Source organism: Chiloscyllium plagiosum, unplaced genomic scaffold (assembly GCF_037043375.1).
Source record: "Chiloscyllium plagiosum isolate Xiang-an unplaced genomic scaffold, Cpla_swu_hap1 HiC_scaffold_9, whole genome shotgun sequence".
NCBI lineage: Eukaryota > Metazoa > Chordata > Chondrichthyes > Orectolobiformes > Hemiscylliidae > Chiloscyllium > Chiloscyllium plagiosum.
This window is the reverse complement of record NW_028270147.1, coordinates 6,603,999-6,631,815: the sequence shown is the minus strand read 5'-3', so window position 1 is coordinate 6,631,815 and position 27,817 is coordinate 6,603,999. Positions and strand designations below refer to the sequence as shown.

Genomic DNA, 27,817 nt, shown 5'->3' with positions numbered 1-27,817 from the left:
TCAATCATTTCAGATCTTTATTGAAATGTTCCTCTAAACAGTGAACAGGTACAAATCTCTCTAGAAACAGGACTTTGCAGAAGCAACAACTAAAACTGCACGTACAGCACCTCATCGCTTCAATGAGGTCGGTGGAGATCAGTATCAAAGAACAGGCAATTTACAAAAGTGAAAGTAAGGAAAGTTGGCACAGATTTCAAGAGGATTTTAAAAACAGCTCCAACATGGCTCATCCAATGGTTCAAAGGCCACTGAGAATCAAGATTAGTGTAAACATCTTCATTGTTTTCAGAACATGCACCAAAGGGTGAATTTCCCATATATGACCCAGAAACCTGCAAAAAAAGGGAAATCAAGGGCAAACAATTACTTTACAGCACGTAGGATCTGCAAGAGAGAGAGAGATACAGAGAAAGAGAAAGAGCAAACTGGTGATGGTTTAACCCAAGGGCCACCCCAGCTTAGACAAGGGGAGATGTTGAGACGATGCTAACTTTGGCTGGCGGAGAAATTGAACCCACACTGTTAGCATCACAGACCAGCCGTCCAGCTAACTGAGCTAACCAAAGAATCATATTAGACTGGAAGCATTAACTCTGCTTTCTCCCCACAGATGCTGCCAGACCCACAGTTTCTCTAGCACATTTTGGTTTTATTTCAGATTTCCAATATCTGCTGTATTTTGTTTTAATTCCTGTAACTTATTTTATCGTTGGCAGCATAAATTATATTTATGTCTAACTGTGGAAATATAAAGTCCCCCACCTTTCTATAAATATTGGCACATTTGGACCATTATCCCACTTTCACCACCCCTTCCTAAGTGGCCTATTCTTGTTACTAATGTCTGTGTTTCTAGAGATGAGATGTTACAAACATGCGATTTACAGACAGGAGTCAAATCCTAGCACGACAGCTAGAGAACTGAAATTCATTCATTTAAATAACTCTGAGATAAAGAATAGAGTCATAGAGATGTACAGCACAGAAACAGACCCTTCGGTCAAACCCATCCATGCTGACCAGGTATCCTAAATTAATCTAGTCCCATTTGCCAGTATTTGGCCCATATCTGGTCTGGGTGAGTTGCTCTTCGGAGGGTCGGTGTGGATTTGTTGGGCCGAAGGGCCTGTTTCCACACAGTAAGTAATCTAATCTAATCTAATCTTTCCTACCCTAAAGGACATTAGAATAGAACAGCCTTTATAGTCTTATATACTCAGTCAGGTGGTGCATGATATGCGAAGGTTGGTAGGGTGGAAGGTGAGCACCAGGGGCGTTCTGTCCTTGTTACGGTTGGAGAGGTGGGGTCTGATGAAGGGTATTCCTGATGAAAGGATTTTGCCCGAAACGTCAATTTTACTGCTCCTCAGTTGCTACCTGAACTGCTATGCTCTTCCAGCACCACTAATCCAGAATCATAAAGTCAGAACAGTGAAAGTTTTATACTTTGCCAATTACAGCATCAACTTAGATACAAAAGTACCCAGGCACAGCTTCTTTAGTTACAAGATTTAGATAATAAGGATAATGAAGTGAACAGCTTTACAGAAAGAACAGTACACAGTACAGGAAACCTGATAGAGGTCTACACAATGATGAGGCAGAGATGGGTTGGATAGTGAGAGGCTTTTTCCCAGGATTGAAGTTTCAATTACAAGAGGGCGTAAGTTTAAGGGGAGAGGGGGCAAGTTTAAGGGGAGAGGGGGCAAGTTTAAGGGAGATGTGCGAGGGAAGTTTTTCACGCAGAGCATGGTAGGAGCCTGGAACGCATTGCCAGAAGGGGTGGTGGGGAAAGCAGCACGTTGGTAACAGTTAAGAGACACTAGATGGTACATGAATAGGGAGGGAATAGAGGGATATCAACTGAATAAGGGCAGGAGGTTTGTTTTTTAGTTTAGTGAGGGCATGAGAATCGGCACAGGCTTGGAGGGCCTGTTCCTGTGCTGTAATTCTCCTTCTTTGTTATTTTGTACAGCAGACCACGCTGGTACTTAGCTTCCAGATGGAACTTTCCTGACAAATGGTAATGATTTCACAGGCATCGGTAAATTCCTCTGAGCAATTTGGAATGGGTCAGGAAAGCTGGCCTAGCTCGTGACACCCTCAGCCCATGAACAAAGTAAAAACATAAGTTTTAAAATACCAATTACAATTGTATATCGCCAGTTTTGAAGAATACTTACCAAAAGAAGGTAGAATCCCATTCTAGCTACAACAGCAAACAGGGTTTGGCTGGCCGGAAAGGATTGGTGTTTGGATGTATTCCCGTCAATAATGGATCCTGCTGGGCATTCTGCAGACAGAACTGCTTCAGATCTGCAGCTGCTTGAGATACCTGTGCGTTTTGGGGGGAATACAAGAGAGAGGGGTTGGAGGAGGTGGAGAGAAGATACAGGAGTTAAATTTACAGTCCATTCCATGTTAGACTCAACTCTGCTGCTGGTAATCAGTTTCATGATTAATATTCTGGTCAAACTTGTCTTTGAGGCATGTGAACCTTTCAATGCACCAAGTAAAATTATACTACCCAGGAGCAGGAGACGGTTTCATGACCTGTCTGGCAAAAGAGGGAAAATACATTAGTCTCAGAGAACATCAGGATGATACTGCCACAAAGATTGGCAGGGATACCCACTTGTAATTATTTTCAACAAAATGCCCCCTCCTTGAGGGTTTTATAGTATCAGAATTGAGATCTCGGGGAGTGTTGAGGAGCTGAAAATGTGCTCACGTTTCTGAGTAAACCACTTGCATTAGCTTCTGGGAAAGCAACATGACATTCGAGAGACAGTGTGTGAGAGAGAGAACATAGCATGTGAGCCAGATTACTTTCACATTGTGAAAATATGCTTCCTGTGTAACACTTGCAATTCATTAACTGTAAACCCATTTCTCTTCCACTAGAGAAGACTGAAGACTGAAGCTTGGAGAGAGGAAGGGGTGTCCCACGACAAACAAAGCCTGCGGACCGTCACTGTGACACATCACTGTAAACCATAGTGAGGAGAAACAGTGAAACTCCCTCCAATAAGAGAAAGAACACTAGTTTATACAGGGACTTGGAAAACCGGGTAAAAGCAGCTAGTCCATTATACAGCATGGACAGTAAAGGTACAGGCCATTTGGTCCATGCACATCTATACGGTCCAGTCTTAATCACTCTCTCTATCTGACATAACCCTGACAGTGTGCCAAACAAGTCAATCCAAGTTGCTCCCCAACTGGAAATGTTCGATGAACCAGGAAATCCACTCCCTACTGAAGACCAGACCAAATCGGATGACCCACACACATACAGGAAATCCAGAGATGATTTGCACAAAGCCATCAGGAGGCAGGACCAGACCAAGTTAGAGACCCAAACCAACCAGACAGACTCCAGCTGCCTGTGGCACGGCCTAAACAGCATTACAGGATACAACATGAAGCAGAGCCAGATAGCAGACACAGGCACATCCCTCCCTGACACACTCAATGCTCTCGGTGCTCGGTTTGAGCAGAATGCCATTGGCATGGTGCCACCTGCCCCTGCCAGCTCCGGGCACACCTATTCCCTCGGTCACCGCTGCAGACGTCAGATCGGTTTTCCTGGGAGTCAACCCAAGGAAAGTGATGGGCCCGGACAGTGTTCCCGACTGAGCACTCAGATCCGGAGCTGACCAACTGGCGGAGATATTCACCGGCATCTTCAACCTCTCCCACCTACAAGCCGGAGTCCCCACCTGCTTCAAGAAGAAATCACATACAACGTGCCTTAGTGACTACTGCCCAGTCCTGTTCATCGACTATAGCTCCGCCTTCAAAAGCATCATCCCCTCCAGACTGATCTCAAAACTCCAAGACCTTAGTCCTGGGTCTGCCCTCTGTAACTGGATCCTCAGCTTCCAGACCGCAATCAGTGAGGAGACAACAGCACATCCTCCACGATAACACTCAACACTGAAGACCCCCCAAGGATGTGTCCTCAGCCCCCTGCTATACTCCCTGTAAATCCATGACTATGTTGCCAAATTCCAAACGAACATCATCTACAAGTTTGATCATGACACCACCGTGATGGGGCAGATATCTAACAATGACAAGGCAGAATACAGCAGGAAGACAGGGGGCTTGATGATTTGGCGCAATTAGAACAATCTCTTTTTCAACATCGGTAAAACTAATGAACTGAGCATCGACTCCAGAAAGAAATGGAACTGAGGTTGAGAGAGTAGACAGCGTCAAGTTCCCAGGAGTGACACTAACCGATGTCCTGTCCTGGTCTTCCCATGTAGATGTGATAGTCAAGAAGGCACAACAATGTGTCTTCTTCCCCAGACAGCTCAGGAAATTTGCCATGTCTATAAGGACCTTCACTAACTGTTAAAGGTGCACTGCAGAGAGCACACTGACCAGGTGTGTAACAGCCTGATGCAGGAACTGCTCTGCCCAGGACCGTAAGAAACTACAGAAGATTGTGCGCACAGCCCAGAGCATCACGGAAGCCAACCTCCCATCCATGGACTCCATTTACACTTCTTGGTGCTGTGAAAAGACTGCCAACATCAAAGACCTCTCCCACCCCAGTAACTCTCTCCTACAACCTCGGCCATCAGGCAGAAGATACGGAAGATTGAACACACGCACCAGCAGGTTCAGGGACAGCTTTTTCCCCAGTCTTTATTAAACTGATGAATGGACTCTCTAGCTTCAATAATGCTGATCTTAACGGGCACATGCCCTTTGTGGTGTAACCTGGACATCTCACTCTGTCCACGTTTTTTCTCACTCCAGGAACTGCATGTCCTTGCTTACTATGATCTGCCTGTGCTGCTCACAAACACAGCTTTTCACTGTACTCAGGTACATGTGACAATAAAGCAAATCAAATTAAATCAATCAAATCACAGTTCAGCACCAGTACTGGGCACAATCCCAAAGATTTGGGCTAATGATCTTGCTTTCCCAGTCATTTTGAAGATTGGAGGAGTTTGCAAGTAATTGTGTTCGAAGGTTGTTCCCTCGATAAGAGCCCTCGAGACACTACAGGCACAGGAATTCTGAGGGTGGGGAATCTGTGGAGTTAATTACTGCAGAGGGCTGTGGAGGCCAAGTCATTGAGTATGTGTACAACTGAGCCAGATAGGTTCATGGTCAGTAAAAGGGTTGTAGGAAAGAGGCAGGAGAATGGGGTTGAGAAACGTACCAGCCAGGATGAAATGGGCCCCAGCTATGCCTGTCTCTTTGTTGGCTACGTAGAGCAGTTGATCTTCCGTAATTACACCGGCACCACTCCCCACCTCTTCCTCCGCTACATTGATGACTGCATTGGCGCCACCTCGCGCTCCCGCGAGGAGGTTGAGCAATTCATCAACTTCACCAACACATTCCACCCTGACCTTAAATTTACCTGGACCATCTCTGACACCTCCCTCCCCTTCCTGGACCTCTCCATCTCCATCAGTGACGACCGACTTGACACTGACATCTTCTACAAACCCACCGACTCCCACAGCTACCTGGATTACACCTCTTCCCACCCTACCTCTTGCAAAAATGCCATCCCGTATTCCCAATTCCTCCGCCTCCGCCGTATCTGCTCCCAGGAGGAGCGGTTCCACCATAGAACACACCAGATGGCCTCCTTCTTGAGATACCACAATTTCCCTTCCCATGTGGTTAAAGATGCCCTCCAGCGCATCTCGTCCACATCCCGCACCTCCGCCCTCAGACCCAACCCCTCCAACCGCAACAAGGACAGAACGCCCCTGGTGCTCACCTTCCACCCTACCAACCTTTGCATAAACCAAATCATCCGCCGACATTTCCGCCACCTCCAAACAGACCCCACCACCAGGGATATATTTCCCTCCCCACCCCTCTCCGCCTTCCGCAAAGACCGTTCCCTCCGTGACTACCTGGTCAGGTCCACGCCCCCCTACGACCCACCCTCCCATCCTGGCACTTTCCCCTGCCACCGCAGGAACTGTAAAACCTGCGCCCACACCTCCTCCCTCACCTCTATCCAAAGCCCCAAAGGAGCTTTCCACATCCATCAAAGTTTTACCTGCACATCCACTAATATCATCTATTGTATCCGTTGCTCCCAATGCGGTCTCCTCTACATTGGGGAGACTGGACGCCTCCTAGCAGAGCGCTTTAGGGAACATCTCCGAGACACCCGCACCAATCAACCACATCGCCCAGTGGCTCAACATTTCAACTCCCCCTCCCACTCTGCCGAGGATATGGAGGTGCTGGGCCTCCTCCACCGCCGCTCCCTCACCACCAGACGCCTGGAGGAAGAACGCCTCATCTTCCGCCTCGGAACACTTCAACCCCAGGGCATCAATGTGGATTTCAACAGTTTCCTCATTTCCTCTTCCCCCACCTCATCCTAGCATCTAACTTCCAGAAACCCGATCCCCTGACCTGTCCGGACTTGTCCGACCTGCCCAGCTCCTTTTCCACCTATCCACTCCACCTTCTCCTCCCTGACCTATCACCTTCATCTCCTTCCCCACTGACCTATTGTACTCTATGCCACTCTCTCCCCACCCCCACCCTCCTCTAGCTTATCTCTCCACGCTTCAGGCTCTCTGCCTTTATTCCTGCTGAAGGGCTTTTGCCCGAAACGTCGATTTTGCCTGACCTCGGATGCTGCCTGAATTGCTGTGCTCTTCCAGCACCACTGATCCAGAATCTGGTTTCCAGCATCTGCAGTCATTGTTTTTACCACCAGGATGAAATGGGCCCAATGGCCTCATTCTGCTCCTGCATCTTATGGTACTATGACAATTGAAATAACCACACTCTCCTGACAGGTATGCTATAAGAACAAAGTAGGTAAAAGTGAGGACTGCAGATGCTGGAAACCAGAGTTTAGATCAGAGTGGTGCTGGAAAAACACAGCAGGTCAGGCAGCATCCAAGGATCTAAACTATAAGAACAAAGTGGCAACTGGAGAGTTAATTCATTCTACCGATAGATTGAGACCACACTATCATTTCCAAGTTGAATGACTTTGGGGAGACAGGTTTATTGATGAGGTAATACATGTATTGCTGAGAGTGTGATGCTGGAAAAGCACAGCAGATCAGGCAGCATCCGAGAAGCAGAAAAATCAATGTTTCGGGCAAAGGCCCTTCATCAGGAATGAGGCTGGGAGCCTCGGGGTGGTGAGATAAATGGGAGGGGGGTGACAATGGGCGGAAGGTAGCTGAGAGTGCAATAGGTGGATGGAGGTGGGGCTAAAGGTGATAGGTCAGAGAGGAGGGTGGAGTGGATCGGTGGGAAGGAAGATGGACAGATCATGAGGACGTGCTGAGCTGGAGGGTTGGAACTGGGGTAAGGTGGGGGGAGGGGAAGTGAGGAAACTGGTGAAATCTACATAGATGCCCTGGGGACGGAAGGTCCCAAGGCAATCGATTTTCCCGCTCCTCGGATGCTGCCTGACCTGCTGTGCTTTTTCAGCACCACTTTCTCAACAATTCACCCTCAACAATTTCTCATTTGAATCCTCCCACTTCCTCCAGACGAAAGAGGTAGCCCATGGGCACCTGCATGGGCCCCAGCTATGCCTGTCTCTTTTTCGGTTACGTAGAACAGTCCATCTCCCTAATTACACCGGCACCACTCCCCACCTCTTCCTCCGCTACATTGATGACTGCATCGGTGCCACCTCGTGCTCCCCCAAGGAGGTCGAACAGTTCATCAACATTACCAACACATTCCACCCCGATCTTAAATTTACCTGGGCCATCTCTGACACCTCCCTCCCCTTCCTGGACCACACCATCTCCATCAACACTGACAGTTTTTACAAACCCACTGACTCCCACAGCAACCTAGATTACACCTCCTCTCACCCTGCCTCTTGCAAAAATGCCATCCCGTATTCCCAATTCCTCCGCTTCCACCGCATCTGCTCCCAGGAGGACCAGTTCCACCACAGAACAGATGGCCTCCTTCTTTAAAGACCGCAATTTCCCCTCCCATGTCGTTGAAGATGCCCTCCAACGCATCACATTCACTTCCCGCACCTCCGTCCTCGAATCCCACCCCTCCAACTGTAACAAGGGCAGAACATCCTTGGGCCTCATCTTCCACTCCATCAACCTCCATATACATCATATCATCCTCCCACAATTCCTACAATGGACCCCACCAGCGGGGATATATTCCCCCCCTACCCCTATCTGCTTTCTGGAAAGACCGTTCCCTCTGCGACTATCTCGTAAGGTCCACGCTCCCCCCCCCCCCCCCGCAACAACGTATCCTCCCCTCCTGGCACCTTCCCTGCCACCGCAGGAATTGCCCACACCTCCTCTCTCACCACCATCCAAGGCCCCAAAGGAGCCTTCTACATCCATCAAAGTTTCACCTGCACTTCCACACATGTCATTTACTATATCCGGTGCTCTCAATGTGGTCTCCTCTAGACTGAAGAACTACTCACAGAGCACTTCAGGGAACATCTCTGGGACACCCACACTAACCAACTCCACACCCCTTGGCCGAACACTTCAACTCCCCCTCCCACTCTGCTGAGGACATGCAGGTCCTGGGCCTCCTCCATCACCACTCCGTCACCACCCAACACCTGGAGGAAGCATGCATCATTTAATGCCTCAGGACCCTCCGATCCCATGGATTTCACCAGTTTCCTCATTTTCCCTCCCCCCACCTTACTCCAGTTCCAACCTTCCAGCTCAGCACTGCCCTCATGACCTATCCCACCTGTCAATCTTTCTTTCCACCTATCTGCTCCACCCTCCGACCTATCACCTTTAACTCCAACTCCATCCACCTATCGCACTCTCCTAGCCCCAACCCCCTTCCATTTATCTCTCCACCCCTGAGGCTCCCAGCCTCTTTGCTGGTGAAGGGCTTTTGCCTGAAATACTGATTCTCCTCCTCCTTGGATACTGCCTCACCTGTTGTGCTTTTCCAGCACCACACTCTCGACACTAATCTCCAGCATCTGCAAGTCCTCAATTTCATCTAATACATATATTGTTGCCAAGCCAAGATGAGGAATAAAAGAATGACTAGGGTAGGAATAGGTCCAGTCAAGGATAGTAGTGGGAAGTTGCGTGTGGAGGCGGAAGAGATTGGGGAGACACTGAATGAATACTTTTCTTCAGTATTTACTCAGGAACAGGGCATTGTCGTCGATGTGAATACTGAGCCACAAATAAGTAGAATGGATGGCTTTGAGGTATGTAGAGAAGAGGTGTTGGAAATCCTGGAAAAGGTGAAAATAGATAAGTCCCCTGGGCCTGATGGCATTTATCCTAGGATTCTCTGGGAAGCAAGGGAGGAGATTGCAGAACCATTGGCCTTGATTTTTATGTCCTCTTTGTCTACAGGAGTAGTGCCAGAAGACTGGAGGATAGCAAATGTGGTTCCCTTGTTCAAAAAGGGGAGTAGGGATAACCCTAGTAACTATAGGCCGGTGAGTCTCACTTCTGTTGTGGGCAAAGTCTTAAAGAGAATTGTAAGGGATAGGATTTATGCACATCTGGATAGGAATAATGTGATCAAGGATAGTCAGCATGGTTTTGTGAAGGGCAGGAGGTGCCTCACAAACCTTATTGAATTCTTTGAAAAGGTGACGAAGGAGGTTGATGAGGGGAAAGCGGTAGATGTGATATATATGGATTTTAGTAAGGCGTTTGATAAGGTTCCCCATGGTAGGCTACTGCAGAAAATACAGAGATATGGCATTGAGGGTGAGTTGGAGGTTTGGATTAGGAATTGGCTGGATGGAAGAAGACAGAGGTAGTAGTTGATGGCAAAGTTTCTTCATGGAGTGCCGTCACTAGCGGTGTTCCGCAAGGATCTGTTTTGGGACCATTGCTGTTTGTCATTTTTATAAATGACCTGGAAGAGGGGTTAGAAGGTTGGGTGAGCAAGTTTGCGGATGATACGAAAGTCGGAGGAGTTGTTGACAGTGAGGAAGGATGTGGCAGGTTACAGCAGAATATAGAGAAGCTGCAGAGCTGGGCAGAAAGGTGGCAAATGGACTTCAATGTAGCTAAGTGTGAGGTGATTCACTTTGGGAAGAATAACAAAAAGATGGGGTACTGGGCTAATGGTCGGATACTTGGTAGTGTGGATGAGCAGAGGGATCTTGGTGTCCATATACACAGATCTCTGAAAGTTGCCACCCAGGTAAATAGTGCGGTGAGGAAGGCATATGGCGTACTGGCTTTTATTGGTAGAGGAATTGAGTTCCAGAGTCCTGAGGTCATGATGCAGTTGTATAAGACTCTGGTGCGGCCGCATCTGGAATATTGTGTGCAGTTTTGGTCGCCATACTATAGGAAGGATGTGGAGGCACTGGAACGGGTACAGAGGAGGTTTACCAGGATGTTGCCTGGTATGGAAGGAAGATCGTATGAGGAAAGACTGAGACACTTGGGGCTGTTTTCATTAGAGAAAAGAAGGTTTAGGGGTGACTTGATTGAGGTGTACAAGATGATTAGGGGGTTAGATAGGGTTGACAGCGTGAACCTTTTCCCGCGTATGGAGTCGGGTATTACAAGGGGGCATAGCTTTAAATTAAGGGGGGGTAGATATAGGACTGAAGTTAGGGGTAGGTTCTTCACTCAGCGAGTCGTGAGTTCATGGAATGCCCTGCCAGTAGCAGTGGTGAACTCTCCCTCTTTATGGGCATTTAAGCGGGCATTGGATAGGTATATGGAGGATAGTGGGTTAGTATAGGTTAGGTGGGTTTGGATCGGCGCAACATCGAGGGCCAAAGGGCCTGTACTGCGCTGTATTCTTCTATGTTCTATGTTCTATGAGCAGATTGCGCATGCTAAATTTCCCTGTAGTGTCCAGGGATGTGCAGGTTAGGTGGATTAGACATGGTCAATGCTCCAGGTTAGAGTGGGATGCTTTTTGGTGTGTTGGTGCAGACCCAATGGGCTGAGTGGCCTCTTTCTGCACTGTAAGGATTCTATTCTATCTTCATTCTTAAGTAGTTCTGACTTACCACCCAAGACACTGAAGAGCGGCTCATAGGAATTAGTCATTAAAGATCCAGCATAAGAACAAAAGAATCATTTTATATCTGCAAACAGAGAGAGAGAGGTAAACGCCAGCAGTGCCTGTGCCAGAGTCGGCATTTTCTGAGTCACTGGGAGAGGCGGGAGTGTAGGGGAAGATTTGAAAGGATCAGAGAGGACAAAGACCTGCTCCCAATTATAGGGTGAGTACAGGCTGTGATTCACGCCAAGTCACACCAAATACTCCTCCTCATTGTCGAATTTGGAAGGTGATGGGACCACCTCCTCAGGCCAGCTGCTTGCACCAACTCTAAAGAGCTGTGCAATGAGTCCCTTAGCACAGCATTTAAGGAACATTAAGAATACAGGAAAGGCCATTTAGGACTGACACAAGGAGAAATTTATTCAAGAAGTACTGTTATTTCCAACCCCCTAGCCCTTAGCAACCAAGGATTCAATCCACATGGACCTGGTACTGCATCATTTAAGTGAAGTTAACTCCTATCCAGCTGCTTTGTCTTTGTTCTATCTGATATCTCCACTCCCTCATCTTCAACCCCACTCGCGCTCTTTGGCACTCACACTGTTACCAGCTGAAGATTCCCTGATCTCTCTGTGAAATATGTTAGTAACCCATAAAAATATTATGGTACACTCCAACTTTTAAATTAGTTCTCCCTTTCCTTCTTGTAAAATTATTTTTTTAGTTTCCTGCCGCATTCAGATTCTGCCTATGTTTTTCTTCCTACTGTATCCTAAACGTTTGCTTGTCATAAAAACACCTTTTTCTCTGTCACTTTATCCAACATTTCCTTAGGCATGTAGAGCGTCCTGGATTTGAATGGTCCATCTTTGCTTTTTACAGGAATATTCTGAAACAACTTCATGTGAAAGACCCTTCTGACTCAGCTCATACTACATTGGCCCATTCCACCTTCTCAATGCTGACCACATGACACTCATACCTCATGGAGCCTGCTCAGTTATTCACTATGACCATGGTTGATCTCGAGTTTCAACTCTGCTTTCCCACTCGCTCTTTGTCTCCTTTTGATTCCCCAGGTCACCAAAACAAAATAAAATCTATTGCAGCCTTAAATATATTCAGAGACAGACTATCTACAATCCTCTGGTGGAAAGAATTTCAAAAAATCCACTCCTCTTTGAGTGAAAATATTTCTCATATCTGTCCTAAATGATCGGCCCTTATTCTGGGATTCTGCCCCAGTGTTGTCAGTACCTTAACCAGCAGAAATAATCTCTCAGCATCGACCCTGTGAAACCCCTTCAGAATCTGACTTATTTTGACGAGATCACCTCTCAATCATCTAAACCCTAGAGAATATCTGTCCAGTTTACTGAACTTCTCATTATGGGAGACCTACTGCCCATTTCCCTATACCCAGAGTAATTTAGTGAATCTTTGCAGGACAGTCTCCAACGCAAGAATATCCTTCCAGACCAAAAAGCATTGATGCATTTCGGAGGAAGCATGTGTGTTGCATTAGGCCAGACTCCTCAAAACGTTTTTAAGCAGTTAGCGCAGACCGTAACTTTGCTATTTGCTTAGCTAGTTATGGATATTCTGGTGTAAATTAGCTGGGTCAACTGCCGAGTTTTAAACAAACAGAATTTATTTACAAAATTATGGGAGGAAACACAAAGAACAGAAAACAGAATATCGGATAACTAATCCTATCCAAACCCAACATAATGATGCTGCTCTGGAAATACTTGCAACCATCCAAATACACGTACCTTTTAACACAAAAGGTAAAATCAAACAAAGGCTTACAGTTTGCAAGGAGAGAGAGAAGTCCAACAGGTTTCGCACATCCCCTGCTGTAACTGAACTAAAGTTCTGAACTGAGAAAATCCCTAACCTCAAATGAAGGCTAGCTGCGTAGCTAGCTGGCCGCTCCCCTTTGATTTTGCTTTTATATAAGACATTTAAGTCTTAAGCTGGAGGTATTATCTGTTAGGGTAAACAGAAAGCCCTCATGAACCATTCCATCTTGGAGCGTGGCCAATTACCCCTTCTCTGAAAAAAAAACTCAAGGACACAGTAACCTCGTAACAGAAACAGTATTGTGACACATGATTAACACATGATAGTGAAATTATTATTATGAGAAACGACATGGAAAGATGGGACTAATGTCTGTGTAGAGCATGAGACAGGCACAGATATTTGGGTTAAATGGCTGTTTCGCTTGTGTAAGATACAATTGAATTCTAGCAGAAATTCAGCAAACTGAGTAGTACCCAATTACAAATCACCATTTTCACTGCCAATTTACATGCAATAAAGTCCTACAAACAAATGGATTAGATCATTTACTTTGTTTTTAATTAACCTGTTTAGGGATATTATTATGCACATCTGAAGCAAGTGGGACTTGAAGCTGTGTTTCCTGGCTCAGAATCAGGGACACTACCACTGCATCACAAAAGCCCTGATCATTTGTTTTGAGCGTTGTTTGAGGGAGAAGTATAAGCCATATCTGTTCGAAAGGTCAGATGATGCCTCCGTTTAAAACAAACCAGACAAGTACAGAACGATAGGGCTTCAGCACCAGTGATGTCATTCTTACGTAGCTGTACTGGATCAGCTACAGGTTTTAGTAGGAAACGAATTCAATTAGAGGTAAAATTAGAGGTTGTCCAATTTGGTAAGACGACCAGATGTGCAATGTACTTCTTAAATGGATAGAGAGTAGAAAAAAATGTAAGTGTGCAAAGGGGCCTGAGTGTATTTTATTCACTCTTGGGTTGTGGGCATCAGTGGCTGAGCCAGCCTTTGTCAACCATTTACAAAAACTCTGGATAAAGTGGTGGTGAGCTGCCTTCTGGAACTGCTGCAGATCTTTTGTTGTAGGGACACCCACAGTGCCCTTAGGGAGAGAATTCCAGGATTTTGACCCAGCAACAATGAAGGGACGCAATATATTTCCAAGTGAAGATGGTGAATGGCTTGGAGGGAAATTTAGAGACGGTGATGTTCCCATGAACCTGCTGCCCTTGTCCTTCCAGATGGACGTGGTCGTGGGTTGGACTGTTTTGTACAAAGAGCCTTAGGGATTTCCTGCACTTCTTCTCATAAAAGGTAGGTTTCCTGGTCTATAATTCACTGAAGGCTAACACTTTGTTGGCCACTGTATTGAGTACAGGAGTTGGGAGGTCATGTTGCAGTTGTACAGGGCATTGGTTAGGCCACTGTTGGAATATTGCGTGCAATTCTGGTCTCCCTCCTATCAAAAATGTGTTGCGAAACTTGAAAGGGATCAGAAAAAAATTACAAAGATGTTGCCAGGATTGGAGGATTTGAGCTACAGGGAGAGGCTGAACAGGCTGGGGCTGTTTTCCCTGGAGCACCGGAGGCTAGAGATCACCTTATAGAGATTTATAAAATCATGAGGGGCATGGGTAGGATAAATAGACAAGATCTTTTCCCTGGGGTGGGGGAGTCCAGAACTAGAGGGCATAGGTTTAGGGAGAGAGAGGAAAGATATAAAAGGGACCTAAGGGGCGACCTTTTCACGCAGAGGGTGGTACGTGTATAGAATGAGTTGCCAGAGGAAGTGATGCAGGCTGGTACAATTGCAACATTTAAAAGGTATCTGGATGGGTATATGAATAGGAAGGGTTTAGAGGGATATGGGCCAAGTGCTGGAAAATGGGGCTAGATTAATTTAGGATATCTGGTCAGTATGACTGAGTTGGACTGAAGAGTCTGATTCTGTGCTGAACGTCTCTATGACTTTATGTAGGTGTAGCAAGCTAATAGAACGTTTGCCTTTATCACAAAAGGATTTGAGTAGAGGAGGAATGAAAGCTTGCTTCAATTGTATCGGAACTTGGTTAGACCAGAGCTGGAGTACTCTGTACAGTTTTGATCTCCTTATTTCAGGAAGCACATTATTGCCACAGAGAGAGCACAGCAAAGGTTCACCAGATTTGCTCCCAGGATGACAGGACTGACCCGTGAAGCATGATAAGACAAAGTGAGCCTGTACTCACCAGAGTTTCTCAGAGTGAGAGGTGATCTCATTGAAATCTTACAAAATACTTAAAGAGTTAGTCAGGGTAGAGGCAGACAATGTTTCCCTTGCTTGGTGGGGATGGGAGTTTAGATCCACAGGATACTGTTTAAAGGGGGTGTCATTTAGGGCCGAGATAGGGGAAAAGGTTTGACTTCAAGAATTGTGAATCTTAGGAATTTGTTACCCCAGAGGGAGTAGAAAAGTAAAGTTGATACACGTACAGTAAAGGTGGATAGACTTCCGAATCCAGTGGCATATTGGGTTCCAAAGAAAATCTGGGCAAATGATATTGAGGTGTTTGACCGAATAGTAGGGCAGACTCGATGGACCGAATGGCCTATTCCTGTTCCTTTATTTCCGATCATGGTGTGAGCTGCACATTTCAGCAAAATTAAATAAAAGTCATAGGCTAGTGGAAATAGCGATAATTTGCCCTCCAAACCAATGGGCAGGGAGAGGGAGGAAAGTAACATAGTTCCAATAGACCAAAGAAAATAATGCAAATTAGATTGGGGATCAAAAGTATGACGATTATTTGAGGAAGGAAAAGGGAAATCGGGAACAGCTGAAGAAAGAGTTACAAAATTAAAAAAACAGTCCCTTTGCAGTCCAGAAGTTGAATGCTGCCTAATTTGAATGTTTTATTTCACACTCATCAGCAGTAGGAGGGAGACAGTAGGAACTGCAGATGCTGGAGATCAGAGTTGGGAGTGTGGTGCTGGAAAAGCACAGCAGGTCAGGCAGCATCCGAGAAGCAGGAAAAATTGACATTTCAGGCCAGAGCCCTTCATCAGGGTTTAGAGGGATACGTGCCAAATAGGACTAGATTAATTTAGGATTTCTAGTTGGCATGGATGAGTTGGACCAAATGGTCTGTTTCGTGCTGTACAACACTATGACTCTTAAGTACAAAAATCCAAGTTTAAAAAGTTTACAACGGTTTACAAAACAGGAAAAGAATGTGTTGATTTATGGGCAAGCTGTCTCTCACACTAACCAATCAGCACACCTTTCTCCTGTCGTACAAATGGTTATGATTTCAAGTTTTCTTGTCTGTGTCATAACGATTCCAAGATGGAAAGATCCAGTAACACATTTAAAAAAAGACATATAGTGCAAATTTGTTTTGTTACACATGTGTGGTTCAGATGTGGAATGAACTTCCTGAGGAAGTGGTGAATATGGGTATAATTACAACGTTTAAAAGACATTTGGATAAGTACCAGAATAGGAAAGATTTGAAGGGATATGGGCCTGGAGCAGACAGGTAGGACTAGTGTAGTTTGGGATTATGTTCGGCATGGACTGATTGGACCAATAGTCTGTTTCTATGCTGTATGACTCTAAGTCTTGGGGGGGGGGGGGGGTCAAAAAGTGTGGTGCTGGAAAAGCACAGCCGGTCAGGCAGCATCCGAGGAGCAGGAGGGTTGACGTTTCGAACATAAGCTCTTCATCAGTAAGAGCTTGAAACATCGACTCTCCTGCTCCTCGGATGCTGCCTGACCGGCTGTGCTTTTCCAGCACCACACTTTTTGACTCAGATCTCCAACGTCTGCAGTCCTCACTTTCTCCTTTGCCAAGTCCTACCCCAAGCATAATGAGAATTGAGATGGGAAATTAGAACATTGAAGGAGGCCAGATCGGGAATCCAGAGAGAACTTTAGAAACTTTATACTATCATCTATATCTTCTTAAATGAGACTTCATAGAAAAGCTATAGACAATATTAACATCATGCTTAATCATAAAGCTGGAGGTGAGAGTGGAACAGAAGGCATCAGCTTAATCACATTACACAGGTCAAAGTTGCCAATTGAACATTATTTCAATTGATGTTCTTTGGAAGACAATTAGCAGTTTTACTGTCATCATAGCTTATGCTGCTTCCAAAATTTTTTAAGCAAATTATTTTATCTGTAAGGGATTCAAATAGCCAGTTTACATTAGAAGAAGATGGAAATAAACTAAATTCTAGCAGGATGGACAGTCTAGATAGAGGAAGGATGTTTTCCCTGCCAGAGGAATCTAGGTTCAGGGACACAGTCTCAGGTTATGGAGTAGACCATTTCAGACCAAGAAACCATTTCTTCATTCAAAGGTTAATGAACCTGTGGAAGTCTCTATCACACAAGTCACTGAATGTGTTGAAGATAGATAAACTTTCAGATTTTAAAGGCATGAACAGGTAAGGAGAGAAAGTGGGAATATTGCACTGAGATCAGACTGAATGGCTGGGCAGTGTGAAGGACCGAATGGCCTACATCTGCTCTCAATTAAATTACTAAGGCTCTCAGTTTCGAGTAACTTCTGAAAGCAGCTGTCAGTCACAAGGCAGCAGGTGGTGGCAGTGATGCAGCAAGGATTGAGAGCTGCCCTTGGTGATGAACTGAGAGAAGTGTGTTATATCACCTCAGTATTATCAGACCATTAAAACCCATACCAGTTCATGGCCTAGTTGGGTGCTGTCAGGTTTATTCCATATTGTAATAACTTGGTGGAGCTTGCTGCACCTGACAATTACTGCATTTAATTATCAAAAAATCACCTGCAACACCTTCTCATCTTGACTGACAGCCGCTAATATCATCCAAATGTCATCCAAAGACACAAAATCCACATGGAAGTTGGTGAGGACTCAACACAGTCCCACCAACTCCTGCCACTCCTGCACTGCCTGCAAATCAGAAAGCTACCTGACCAATCCTGGGGCAGGCGACACTTTTACAATTCCAGCTTGCTGCGAGTGAAGTCATTCATTTCCGACAGCATCACCCACCCTGCCCTTTATACGCCAACTGCATTTCTGTCCAGGAACTGGCAGAGAGTAAACCGACCAGATGTCCTACCTCACCAAAACTGACTATCACCACCTCTATAAAAACCAGCTGATCTCGTCCCTTGTTCCGCCTTGCTCCTTCTGAAACCCGGAATTGTGCCTTTTCTACCTCCCAGTTTGACCATTCTAACACACTCTGCCATATTCTACCCTCTGTGAAATGGGCATCAGCCAAAATACTCCTGCCGCGACCTAACATGCCCAAGGTTAGAAGTCACATGGCACCAAGGGCAAGCACAGTGACCAAGTGGTTACACTGCTGCCTCACAGCGCCAGGGACCAGGGTTCGATTCCAGCATCGGGTAACTGTCTGTGTGGAATTTGTACATTTTCCCCGTGTCTGCGTGGGTTTCCTCCCACAGTCCAAAGATGTGCAGGTCAGGGGAACTGGCCATGGGAAATTGCCCATAGTGTTCAGCGATGTGCAGGCTAGGTAGATTAGTCAGGAGAAATGTAGAGTAATAGGGTAGGGGAATGGGTCTGGGTGGGTTACTCTTCGGAGCGTCAGTGTGGACTTGTTGAGCCGAAGGGCCTGTTTCCACACTGTAGGGAATCTATGACCAGGTTACAGTCCAACAGGTTTATTTGAAATCACAAGCTTTCAGAGGGCTGCTCCTTCGACAGGTGAATTGATGAAGGGGTGGCGCTCTGAAAGCTTGTGATTTCAAATTCCGGGTTTCGGAAGGAGCAAGGCGGAACAAGGGACGAGATCAGCTGGTTTTTATAGAGGTGGTGATAGTCAGTTTACTCTCTGCCAGTTCCTGGACAGAAATGCAGATGGTGTACAAAGGGCAGGTCATCGGACTATAACCTGGTATCATGTGACATCTAACCTTGTCCACCCCCAGTCCAACACCAGCACCTCCACATCATGGCTAACATGGCCAAAGCCCTTTCTCCCCTGTGCTCACTGACCTACATCGTCCCTCAGTTGCACATTTCCTCCATTTGAGCATTCTCATGTTTGTTATCGAATCCCTACCTGGCCTCGCCCCTTCCTGTCATATTCAGTCTCATTACACCAAGACCTCTCTGCTCTTCTCCTCGATATTAATGAAGGGTCATGCCTTCAGCTGTTTGAGCCTAACATCTGCCATTTCCTCTTCAAATCGCTCCATCTCCTACTTTAAACTAATCGCTTTCCTCAAGTCCTTGTTCTCTCTCTTTGTCTCTCAGAATTTGTTCTGGGGGTGGGGGATTAGTTCATTAAAGACACAACGTAGACGATGGTGTTGTCTGAGTTCTCGGTTCCCTGCATGGACACCCACGCTCTGCTCTTTAAACCAAAAGTTAAAACTCCCTCTACCATTTTAAACAGAAAGTAAAACTACCACTACACTGTCCCCGTCAAATGAAAAACTCCCAGGATAGGGACAGCGCAGAGTGCATACAGAGCCAAGCTCCCTCTACCCGTTTAAATTGAAATTAAAGCTACCTCCGAGATATAGATATAGGAACAGAATAAGGCCATTCAGCCCATCAAGTGTGTTCTGCCATTTGATCATGGCTGATATCTTTCTCAGTCCCATTCTCCTGCCTTCTCCCATCACCCTTGATCCCCTTACTAATCTGCAGGATAACGTAGGTGCTCTGATTAGTAAGTTTGCAGATGACACTGAAACTGGCAGATTTGCAGATAGTGAGGAGGATTGTCAAAGGATACAGTGGGATATAGATATATTACTGATTTTGCCAGAAAAATGGCAGAGGGAGTTTAATCTGGACTAATGCAAGATGATGCATTTGCAAGATCAAATTCAGATGTGGCTTACACAATAAATGGTCATGATTCGGAGATGCCAGTGTTGGACTGGGGTGTACAAAGTTAAAAATCACACAACACCAGGTTATAGTCCAACACATTTAATTGGAAGCACACTAGCTTTCGGAGCGACAATCACCTGATGAAGGAGCGTCCCTCCGAAAGCTAGTGTGCTTCCAATTAAACCTGTTGGACTATAACCTGCTGTTGTGTGATTTTTAACACAATAAACGGTAGAACCCTTAGGAGCATTGACATACAGAGGGATCTAGACGTACAGGCCCATGGGTTACAGCTGTAGAAAACTTTAGTTAGGCCACATTTGGAATACTGATCCTGTTCTGGTCGCCATACTACCAGAAGGATGTAGATGTTTTGGAGAGGGCGCACAGAGGGTTTACCAGAATGTTGTTTTGACTGGAGAATTTTAGTAACGAGGAGGTTGGATAAACTCTGATTGTTTTCACTGGAAAGATGGAGGCTGAGATAGAGACCGACAAAATTATGAGAGGCATAGATAGGGTGGATAGTCAGAGGCTTTTTCCCAGGGTGGAAAGGCCAACTACAAAAGGGCACAGGTTCAAGGTGAGAGGAGGAATGTTTTGGGGAGAAATGCAGGAAAAATCTTGCACCTGGAGGGTGGTGGGTGCATGGAACAGACTGCCAGTGGAGGTGGTGATAGCGGGCACATTAGCAATGTTTAAGAGATATCTTTGACAGACACATGGATGGGAGAAAGCTTGTATGGTCAATAAGTAAAGATCTAAATAACAATCAGGCGCAGACTTGGTGGACTGAAGGGCATGTTCCTGTGTTGGATTGTATTGTATACTAATCAAGAACATAACTAGCTTTGTCTGAAAACATTCAATGACTTGGCCTCCACAGCCCACTGCGGCAATGACTTCTACAGACTCCCCATCCTCTGGCTGAAGAAATTCCTCCTCATCTCAGTTCCAAAGGGTCACCCCCTTCACTCAGAGGCTGTGCTCTCGGGTCCTAGTCTCTCCTACTAGTGGAAACATCATCCCCGTGTCCACTTTTTTCCAGGCCTCTCAGTGTTCTGTAAGTTGGAGCACGAATACATGACAGCAAACCCAAAACAATAAAGCACCAAACAGAAAACTAGTTTGTAAACTTTTGAACATAGAAAAATACAGCACAGAACAGGCCCTTCGGCCCATGATGTTGTGCTGAGGATTATTCCTAATCTAAAAATAACCTAACCTACACGCCCCTAAATTCACTGCTCTCCATGTGCATGTCCAGCAGTCACTTAAATGTCCCCAATGACTCTGCTTCCACTACCACAGCTGGCAACGCATTCCATGCATTCACAACTCTGCGTAAAGAACTTCCTCTGACGTCTCCTTTATACTTTCCTCCTAATATCTTCAAACTATGACCCGTCATGCCAGTCAATCCTGCCCTGGGGAAAAGTCTCTGGCTATCGACTCTATCCATTCCTCTCATTGCCTTGTACACCTCAATCAGGTCACCTCTTTTCCTCCTTCCCTCCAGAGAGGAAAGTCTGAGTTTAGTCAAACTCCCTTTGTAAGACAAGCCCTCTAGTCCAGGCAGCATCCTGGTAAACCTTCTTTGCACCCTCTCCAAAGCCTCTATATTTTTCCTATAGTAGGGCAACCAGAACTGGACACAATATTCCAAGTGTGGTCTCACCAGGGACTTGTAGAGTTGCAGCAAAATCTCACGGTTCTTAAACTCGATCCCCCTGTAATTGAAAGTCAAAACACCATCTGCTTTCTTAATAACCCTATCCACTTGGGTGGCAACTTTGAGGGATGTATGCACTTGAACACCAAGATCCCTCTGTTCCTCCACACTGCCAAGAATCCTGTCTTTAATCCTATATTCAGCATTCAAGTTCCACCTTCCAAAATGCATCACTTCGCATTTATCCAGGTTGAACTCCATCTGCCATTTCTCAGCCCAGCTCTGCATCCTGTCTGTGTTGCACTGCATCCTGCAATAGCCCTTGATACTATCAACGGCACCCCAACCTTTGTGTCATCAGCAAATTTACTAACCCATCCCTCAACCCATCCAAGTCATTTATAAAAACTACAAACAGCAGAGACCCAAGAACAAAGCCCTGCGGGACCTCACTCACCACTGTCCTCCAGGCAGAATACGTTCCATCTACAACTACTCTCTGTCTTCTGTCAGCCAACCAATTCCGAATCCAGATAGCCAAATCTCCCTGTATCCCATACCTCCTGACTTTATGAATGAGTCTACCACAGGGAACCTATTAAATGCCTTGCTGAAGTCCATATACAGGATTAGAGTGGTGCTGGAAAAACACAGCAGTTCAGACAGCATCCAAGGAGCAAGAAAATCGACGTTTCGGGCAAAAGCCCTTCATCAGGAATCAAGTCCATATACACCACATCCACTGCTTGATCTTCATCGACCTGTCTTGTCACCTCCTCAAAGAACTCAATAAGATTAGTGAGGCATGACCTGCCACTCACAAAGCCATGCTGACTGCCTTTAATCACACTATGCTTTTCCAAATAGTCATAAATCCTATCCCTCAAAATTCTTTCCAAAACCTTGCTGACCGCAGATGTACGTTTGGTACAGCATTTACTGCCCACCCTCAAGAGAGCACTGAGTTGTTGCTGTGGGTCTGGTATCACATGGAGGCCAGACAGAGTAGGTTTTGTCAGATGTCCTTCCATGAAGGACAATAGAGAATTCCATGGGTTTTACCAACAACTGACAACAATGACATGGTCACCCTGAGACAGCTTTTTATTCCAGAGTTTCATCTATTTCAAATTTCACTATCTTTCCTGATAGGATTTGAACCCACTTCTCCAGAATCTTTGCCTGGTATTTGGATTATTGGTGACATTACCACTACGTCACTGTCTCCTCATTTACCACTTCCTCCACCCCTCATATCAAGTCTACCAACTCTGTCTTTCTCAGAATTCCCATCTCCTCGCAGCCCATTGCGGGTGGGGAACCTTTGACCAACTTGGCCCTTACAGTTTGGAGCTCATCCCCTTCTCCACCTTTATTAATCTTCTCAAAATACAGCTAAACTGAACCACTGCACTTTGCAATGATGACAATGTCCTTTCACCCACCTTGCCCCCAATTCTTCCACAGACACCTTGTGACGTTTTTAGATTAGATTAGATTACATTACAGTGTGGAAACAGGCCCTTCGGCCCAACAAGTCCACACTGACCCGCCGAAGCATAACCCACCCATACCCCTACATTTACCCCTTACCTAACGTTATGGGCAATTTAGCATGGCCAATTCACCTGACTTGCACATCTTTGTGACTGTGGGAGGAAACTGGAGCACCCGGAGGAAACCCACGCAGACACGGGGAGAATGTGCAAACTCCACACAGTCGCCTGAGGCGGGAATTGAACCCGGGTCTCAGGCGCTGTGAGGCAGCAGTGCTAACCACTGTGCCACCGTGCCACCCTCATGACAGTTCTTGTTTTCTCCTCCACTACCCAATCCAAAATCAAACTCACATTTTAAAAGATTCCTGAACAGTCTGGGAACTAAGGATTACAGGAAAAAGGCTGGAAATGAGGAATGTTGGATCAGCCACAATCCTGTCAAATATTGGAGCAGGCTCGAGGGGCCGGATTGCGTACTCCTGTTCCTATTCCTTATGGTCTCAGCTTTTTTGAGCTTTATTGTGGATTTAATCACACGAAGCATGGTTCTAAAAAGTACAGGCCCTGGATATGCCTTCTTCCATTTTCTTACCCCAACCCCCACACACCAGGCCTTGTTATCTCACAGTCTGCTATTACACACAACTCATTGTTAGTCACTAGCAGTCCCCATTAGCAACCATTCATTCTCCCAGGCTGATCTTTATTCACTCCTTTGTCTATCCAACTGTTCTTCTCTCTCCTTCGGCTCTATCTCCACTTATTGTTTACTCCATACCCCTTTACCCCATCATACAGCAAAGTGTGCAGAGGACTGTGAAACTTTCCAAAGGGACATAGACAGTTTAAGTGAGTGGGCAAAAGTCTGGTAAATGGAATACAATATTAATAAATGTGAAGTCACCTATTTTAGTAGGAATAACAGTAAAAAGGATTATTATTTGAATGGTAAAACGTTGCAGCATGCAGAGGGACCTGGGTGTCCTTGTGCATGAATCACAGAAGGTTGGTCTGCAGCTACAACAGGTAATGCGGCAAATGGAAGTTTGTCCTTCATTGCCAAAGGGATTGAGTTTAAAAGCAGAGAGATTATGTTGCAGCTGTACAAGGTGCTGGTGAGGCCACGCCTAGAGTACTGAGTGCAGTTTTGGTCTCCTTACTTGAGAAAGGATGTACTGGCACTGGAGGGGGTGCAGAGGAGGGTCACTGGGTTGATTCCGGAGTTGAGGGGGTTGGTTTGTGAGGAGAGACTGAGTAGATTGAGGTTATATTCATTGGGATTTAGTAGAATGAGGGGGGGAATCTTATAGAAATTTAAGAAATTATGAAGGGAATTGAAAAGGTAGAAGCAGAGAGATTGTTTCCACTGGCAGGTGAAACTAGAACCAGGGGACATATTTAGGACTGAGTTGAGGAATTTCATCCAGAGGATTGTGAATCAGTGGAATTCCCGACCCAGGTGGAGAACTTGAGGCTTCCCCATGAATGTTGTTAAAGCTCAGTAGATAATCTTTTTGAAAAGTAAAGGAATTAAGGGTTAAGGTGAGAGGTGGGTGAGGCCACAAAAAGATAAGCCATGATCTTATTGAATGGCGGAGTGGGCTCAAAGGGTCAGGTGGCCTACTCCTGCTCCTTATGTTGTACGTTCTTTCCCCACTCTGTCTTCTGCATAAAAACATCCTTTTCCTAGCTACAATCAGTTCTGAGGAAGGGTCACTCAACTCAAAACATTAACTCTGATTTCTCTTCACAGATGCTGCCAGACCTGCTGAGCTTTTCCAGCAATTTCTGTTTTTGTTTCTGAAGTCAGAAGTCACATGACACCAGCTTATAGCCCAACAAGTTAATTTGAAATCACAAGCTTTGGGAACGCTGCTCCTTCATCAGGTGAACCTGACTTCTGACTTGTTCCATCCCAGTCCAACACCAGCACCTCCACATTTTGTTTCTGAATATACTGAACAAGCCAAGAGCTAACATGACAAAAAGGATTACCTTCAAATAATATCAATTTACAAATTAAATTTACATTCCAAATCAATAATGAAAGCTTCTCAGACCAAGATGACACAATATGCACACTGATGGTTTCAGGACTTGGGGAGAGTGTGCTGTGTTGGCAATGGGATGCAGACCATATTAGATTAGATTCCCAACAGTGTGGAAACAGGCCCTTTGGCCCAACAAGTCCACACCGACCCTCTGAAGAGTAACCCACCCAGACCCATTCTCCCTCTGAATAATGCACCTACACTACGGGCAGTTTAGCATGGCCAATCCACCCTAACCTGCACATCTTTGGACGATGGGAGGAAACAGGAGCACCCGGAGGAAACCCATTCAGACACGGGGAGAATGTGCAAACTCCACACAGACAGTCACCAGAGGCTGGGATTGAACCTGGGACCCTGGTGCTGTGAGACAGCAGTGCCAACCACTGAGCCACCGTGCCGCCCATTGTAGAATAAGAGTTGCAATTTAGTGCACCCTGCAACACGGGAATTTCAGTTTACTCTCCCAACTTGTGAAACACATAACTTTAATTGAGGCAGAAACACAGATACAAAATGAGTTTGTGATATGTTGCTGATCCTGATATGCGAGAGCACAGTCACGCTATACTATTTAAACTATAGACAATGGGAACTGTTTACAAAACTTAGGAATTACACAGGCACCCAGAAACAATTAAAATAACAAAAAGTACCACTGTTTCACAAGAACTTCCACAGAACATATGTTTTACACAATCCAAGTCAGTAAGATTCCTGCAGGCTGTCTGTGAGGCAATATTCACGCTCAGGCCTTAACAGCAAGTGTGTCAATTTCAGAAACAAACAAAGTGAACAGAATAACAAATGAAAAATTGCTGAATCTGACAGAAACAAGGAGCTTTCGAGCAGCAGTCAGTTGAATTTAGTGATAGCTCCTAACAAGCAAATTTCGTTTCCTGCATTGAGGTTTAACTCAATATTTGATCTAATCTGCAATTTAAAATGCCATAACATTATTTATTTCCAGATGATTCAAAATTCGCTTCCTCATAGCCCTGACAAGGAAGTTTACAAAGCCTTGGGCACTGCTCAGCTCAAGGAAGCTCTTAAAGCCAATTTCTATCTCCCTTCAAAGAAAAGGAACGGGGTGGAGGGGAGGAGAAAAGATTATTTTGTTCCCTGGTGTCTGAATATTCTATTTATAAACTGAGACACAGCTTGGCGAGAGAAAATGCAAAGAGGCGCTTTTGTATAATCTTCAAACCTGGAACTGCCCAAATTCCTCTCAAACACAGTGTGAACCTCGCATGAAAAATGACAGAAGAAATGAGCACTGAACTCTTTGACAGTGGGGCCAAAAAGAGGTGATGCATGTTGGAATGAGAGACACCCCAGAAAGTCATTTACACAGACCAAGAAAGACACGTAAGAGCTGTTTCTAAAAATGTGACAAAGCAGCTCACCAAAAATAGAGAATAAACTTCAATTCCCAGTGGGAGTGGAACACCTCTGGATTTCAAATGAAGAGATGAGGATAGGCCTCATTGAAAAAAATCATTAAATTCTTACCTGGCTTTCGAGTAGAGATAACAAACTGAGGTTAAATGAATGTGAAAAACAAAGTTCTTCTCTAACACACAGACACACACACTCTCTCATACATACACACACACCAGACTCTCTCTCTCACACACACACACAGACAGACAGCCTCCTGACTCTCACACTCACTCACAGGGATTGGCTCACCCTGGGGATTATCCCTTTCAGATGGGAATCAGACATGAATGAAGCAGTCATTCCCAACAGGAATGGGGCAATGTCTGAAGGGGGGGGGGTTAGATAGGCGAAAGTGAGGACTGCAGATGCTGGAAATCAGAGTCTAGATTAGAGTGGTGCTGGAAAAGCACAGCAGGTCAGGCAGCATCCCAGGAGCAGGAAAATCGACGTTTCAGGCAGGAACCCTTCATCGGGGGAAGACAGACAGCTGTTGGACCCTGGGGTGAGGAGGGAGGGAAGGAGCAGGATTCAGGGATGAATTGTGAAACCACACTTGGTCTCCTCTATTCCCCACCCCATTCAAAATCTCCCATTTCCTGCTTTCTCCCGGGGCCGGGGAATACTCCAGGAATGGCGTTTGGAGAGTCAGCCCCACGCCCTGCCCTGACCCTGGGCTCTCTCCCTCTCTCTCACCTTCAGCCTGTTAATGGCCAGCTCGGAGCGCAGTTGCTGGACCATCTTCCTGGTGGTGCCCAGGTTCGCTGTAGCTGACATTCCTGCCTCTCGCTGCCAACCAGCTCGGGCCGAAAGCGAGTGCGGTAGCTAGCACAGGGAGTGGAGAGCAGCTTCCACCGAGGCTCAGCCTTGTTCCGGTTTCTCTCTCTCTCTTCTGTCTGTCTGTGTGTCTATAACATCAATGTCACAGCTGCGCCCCGCACCGTCTACACCAGGAGCAGCAGCGAGAACATAGAGAACAGACTGGGTACACAGAGAGAGAGAGTGGGTACACAGAGAGAGAGTGGGTACACAGAGAGAGAGTGGGTACACAGAGAGAGACTGGGTACACAGAGAGAGCGGGTACACAGAGAGAGACTGGGTACACAGAGAGAGTGGATACACAGAGAGAGACTGGGTACACAGAGAGAGTGGGTACACAGAGAGAGTGGATACACAGAGAGAGACTGGGTACACAGAGAGAGTGGGTACACAGAGAGAGTGGGTACACAGAGAGAGAGAGTGTGGGTACACAGAGAGAGTGGGTACAGAGAGAGAGAGAGTGGGCACACAGAGAGTGGGTACAGAGAGAGAGTGGGCACACAGAGAGGGCACACAGAAAGTGTACACAGAGAGGGCACACAGAGAGAGTGGGTACACAGAGAGAGTGGGCACACACAAGAGTGGGCACACAGATAGAGTGGGTACACAGAGAGAGCACACAGAGAGAGTGGGTACACAGAGAGGGTACACAGAGAGTGGGTACACAGAGAGTGGGTACACAGAGAGGGCACACAG

General features: G+C 46.0%; 1 protein-coding gene across 1 annotated transcript; it reads right to left on the bottom strand.

Annotated features, from left to right (window-relative positions):
* On the bottom strand, positions 1-27,177 carry LOC122554112 (guanine nucleotide-binding protein G(I)/G(S)/G(O) subunit gamma-5-like). Its single transcript, XM_043698612.2, has 3 exons — positions 26,999-27,177; positions 2,187-2,338; positions 1-335 (listed from the first exon to the last, which is right to left on the bottom strand). Exons 1-2 carry the CDS (start codon positions 27,077-27,079, stop codon positions 2,213-2,215), a joined length of 207 nt encoding a protein of 68 aa, XP_043554547.1. The 5' UTR covers positions 27,080-27,177; the 3' UTR covers positions 1-335; positions 2,187-2,212.
* Between the last annotated feature and the right edge of the window lie 640 nt (positions 27,178-27,817).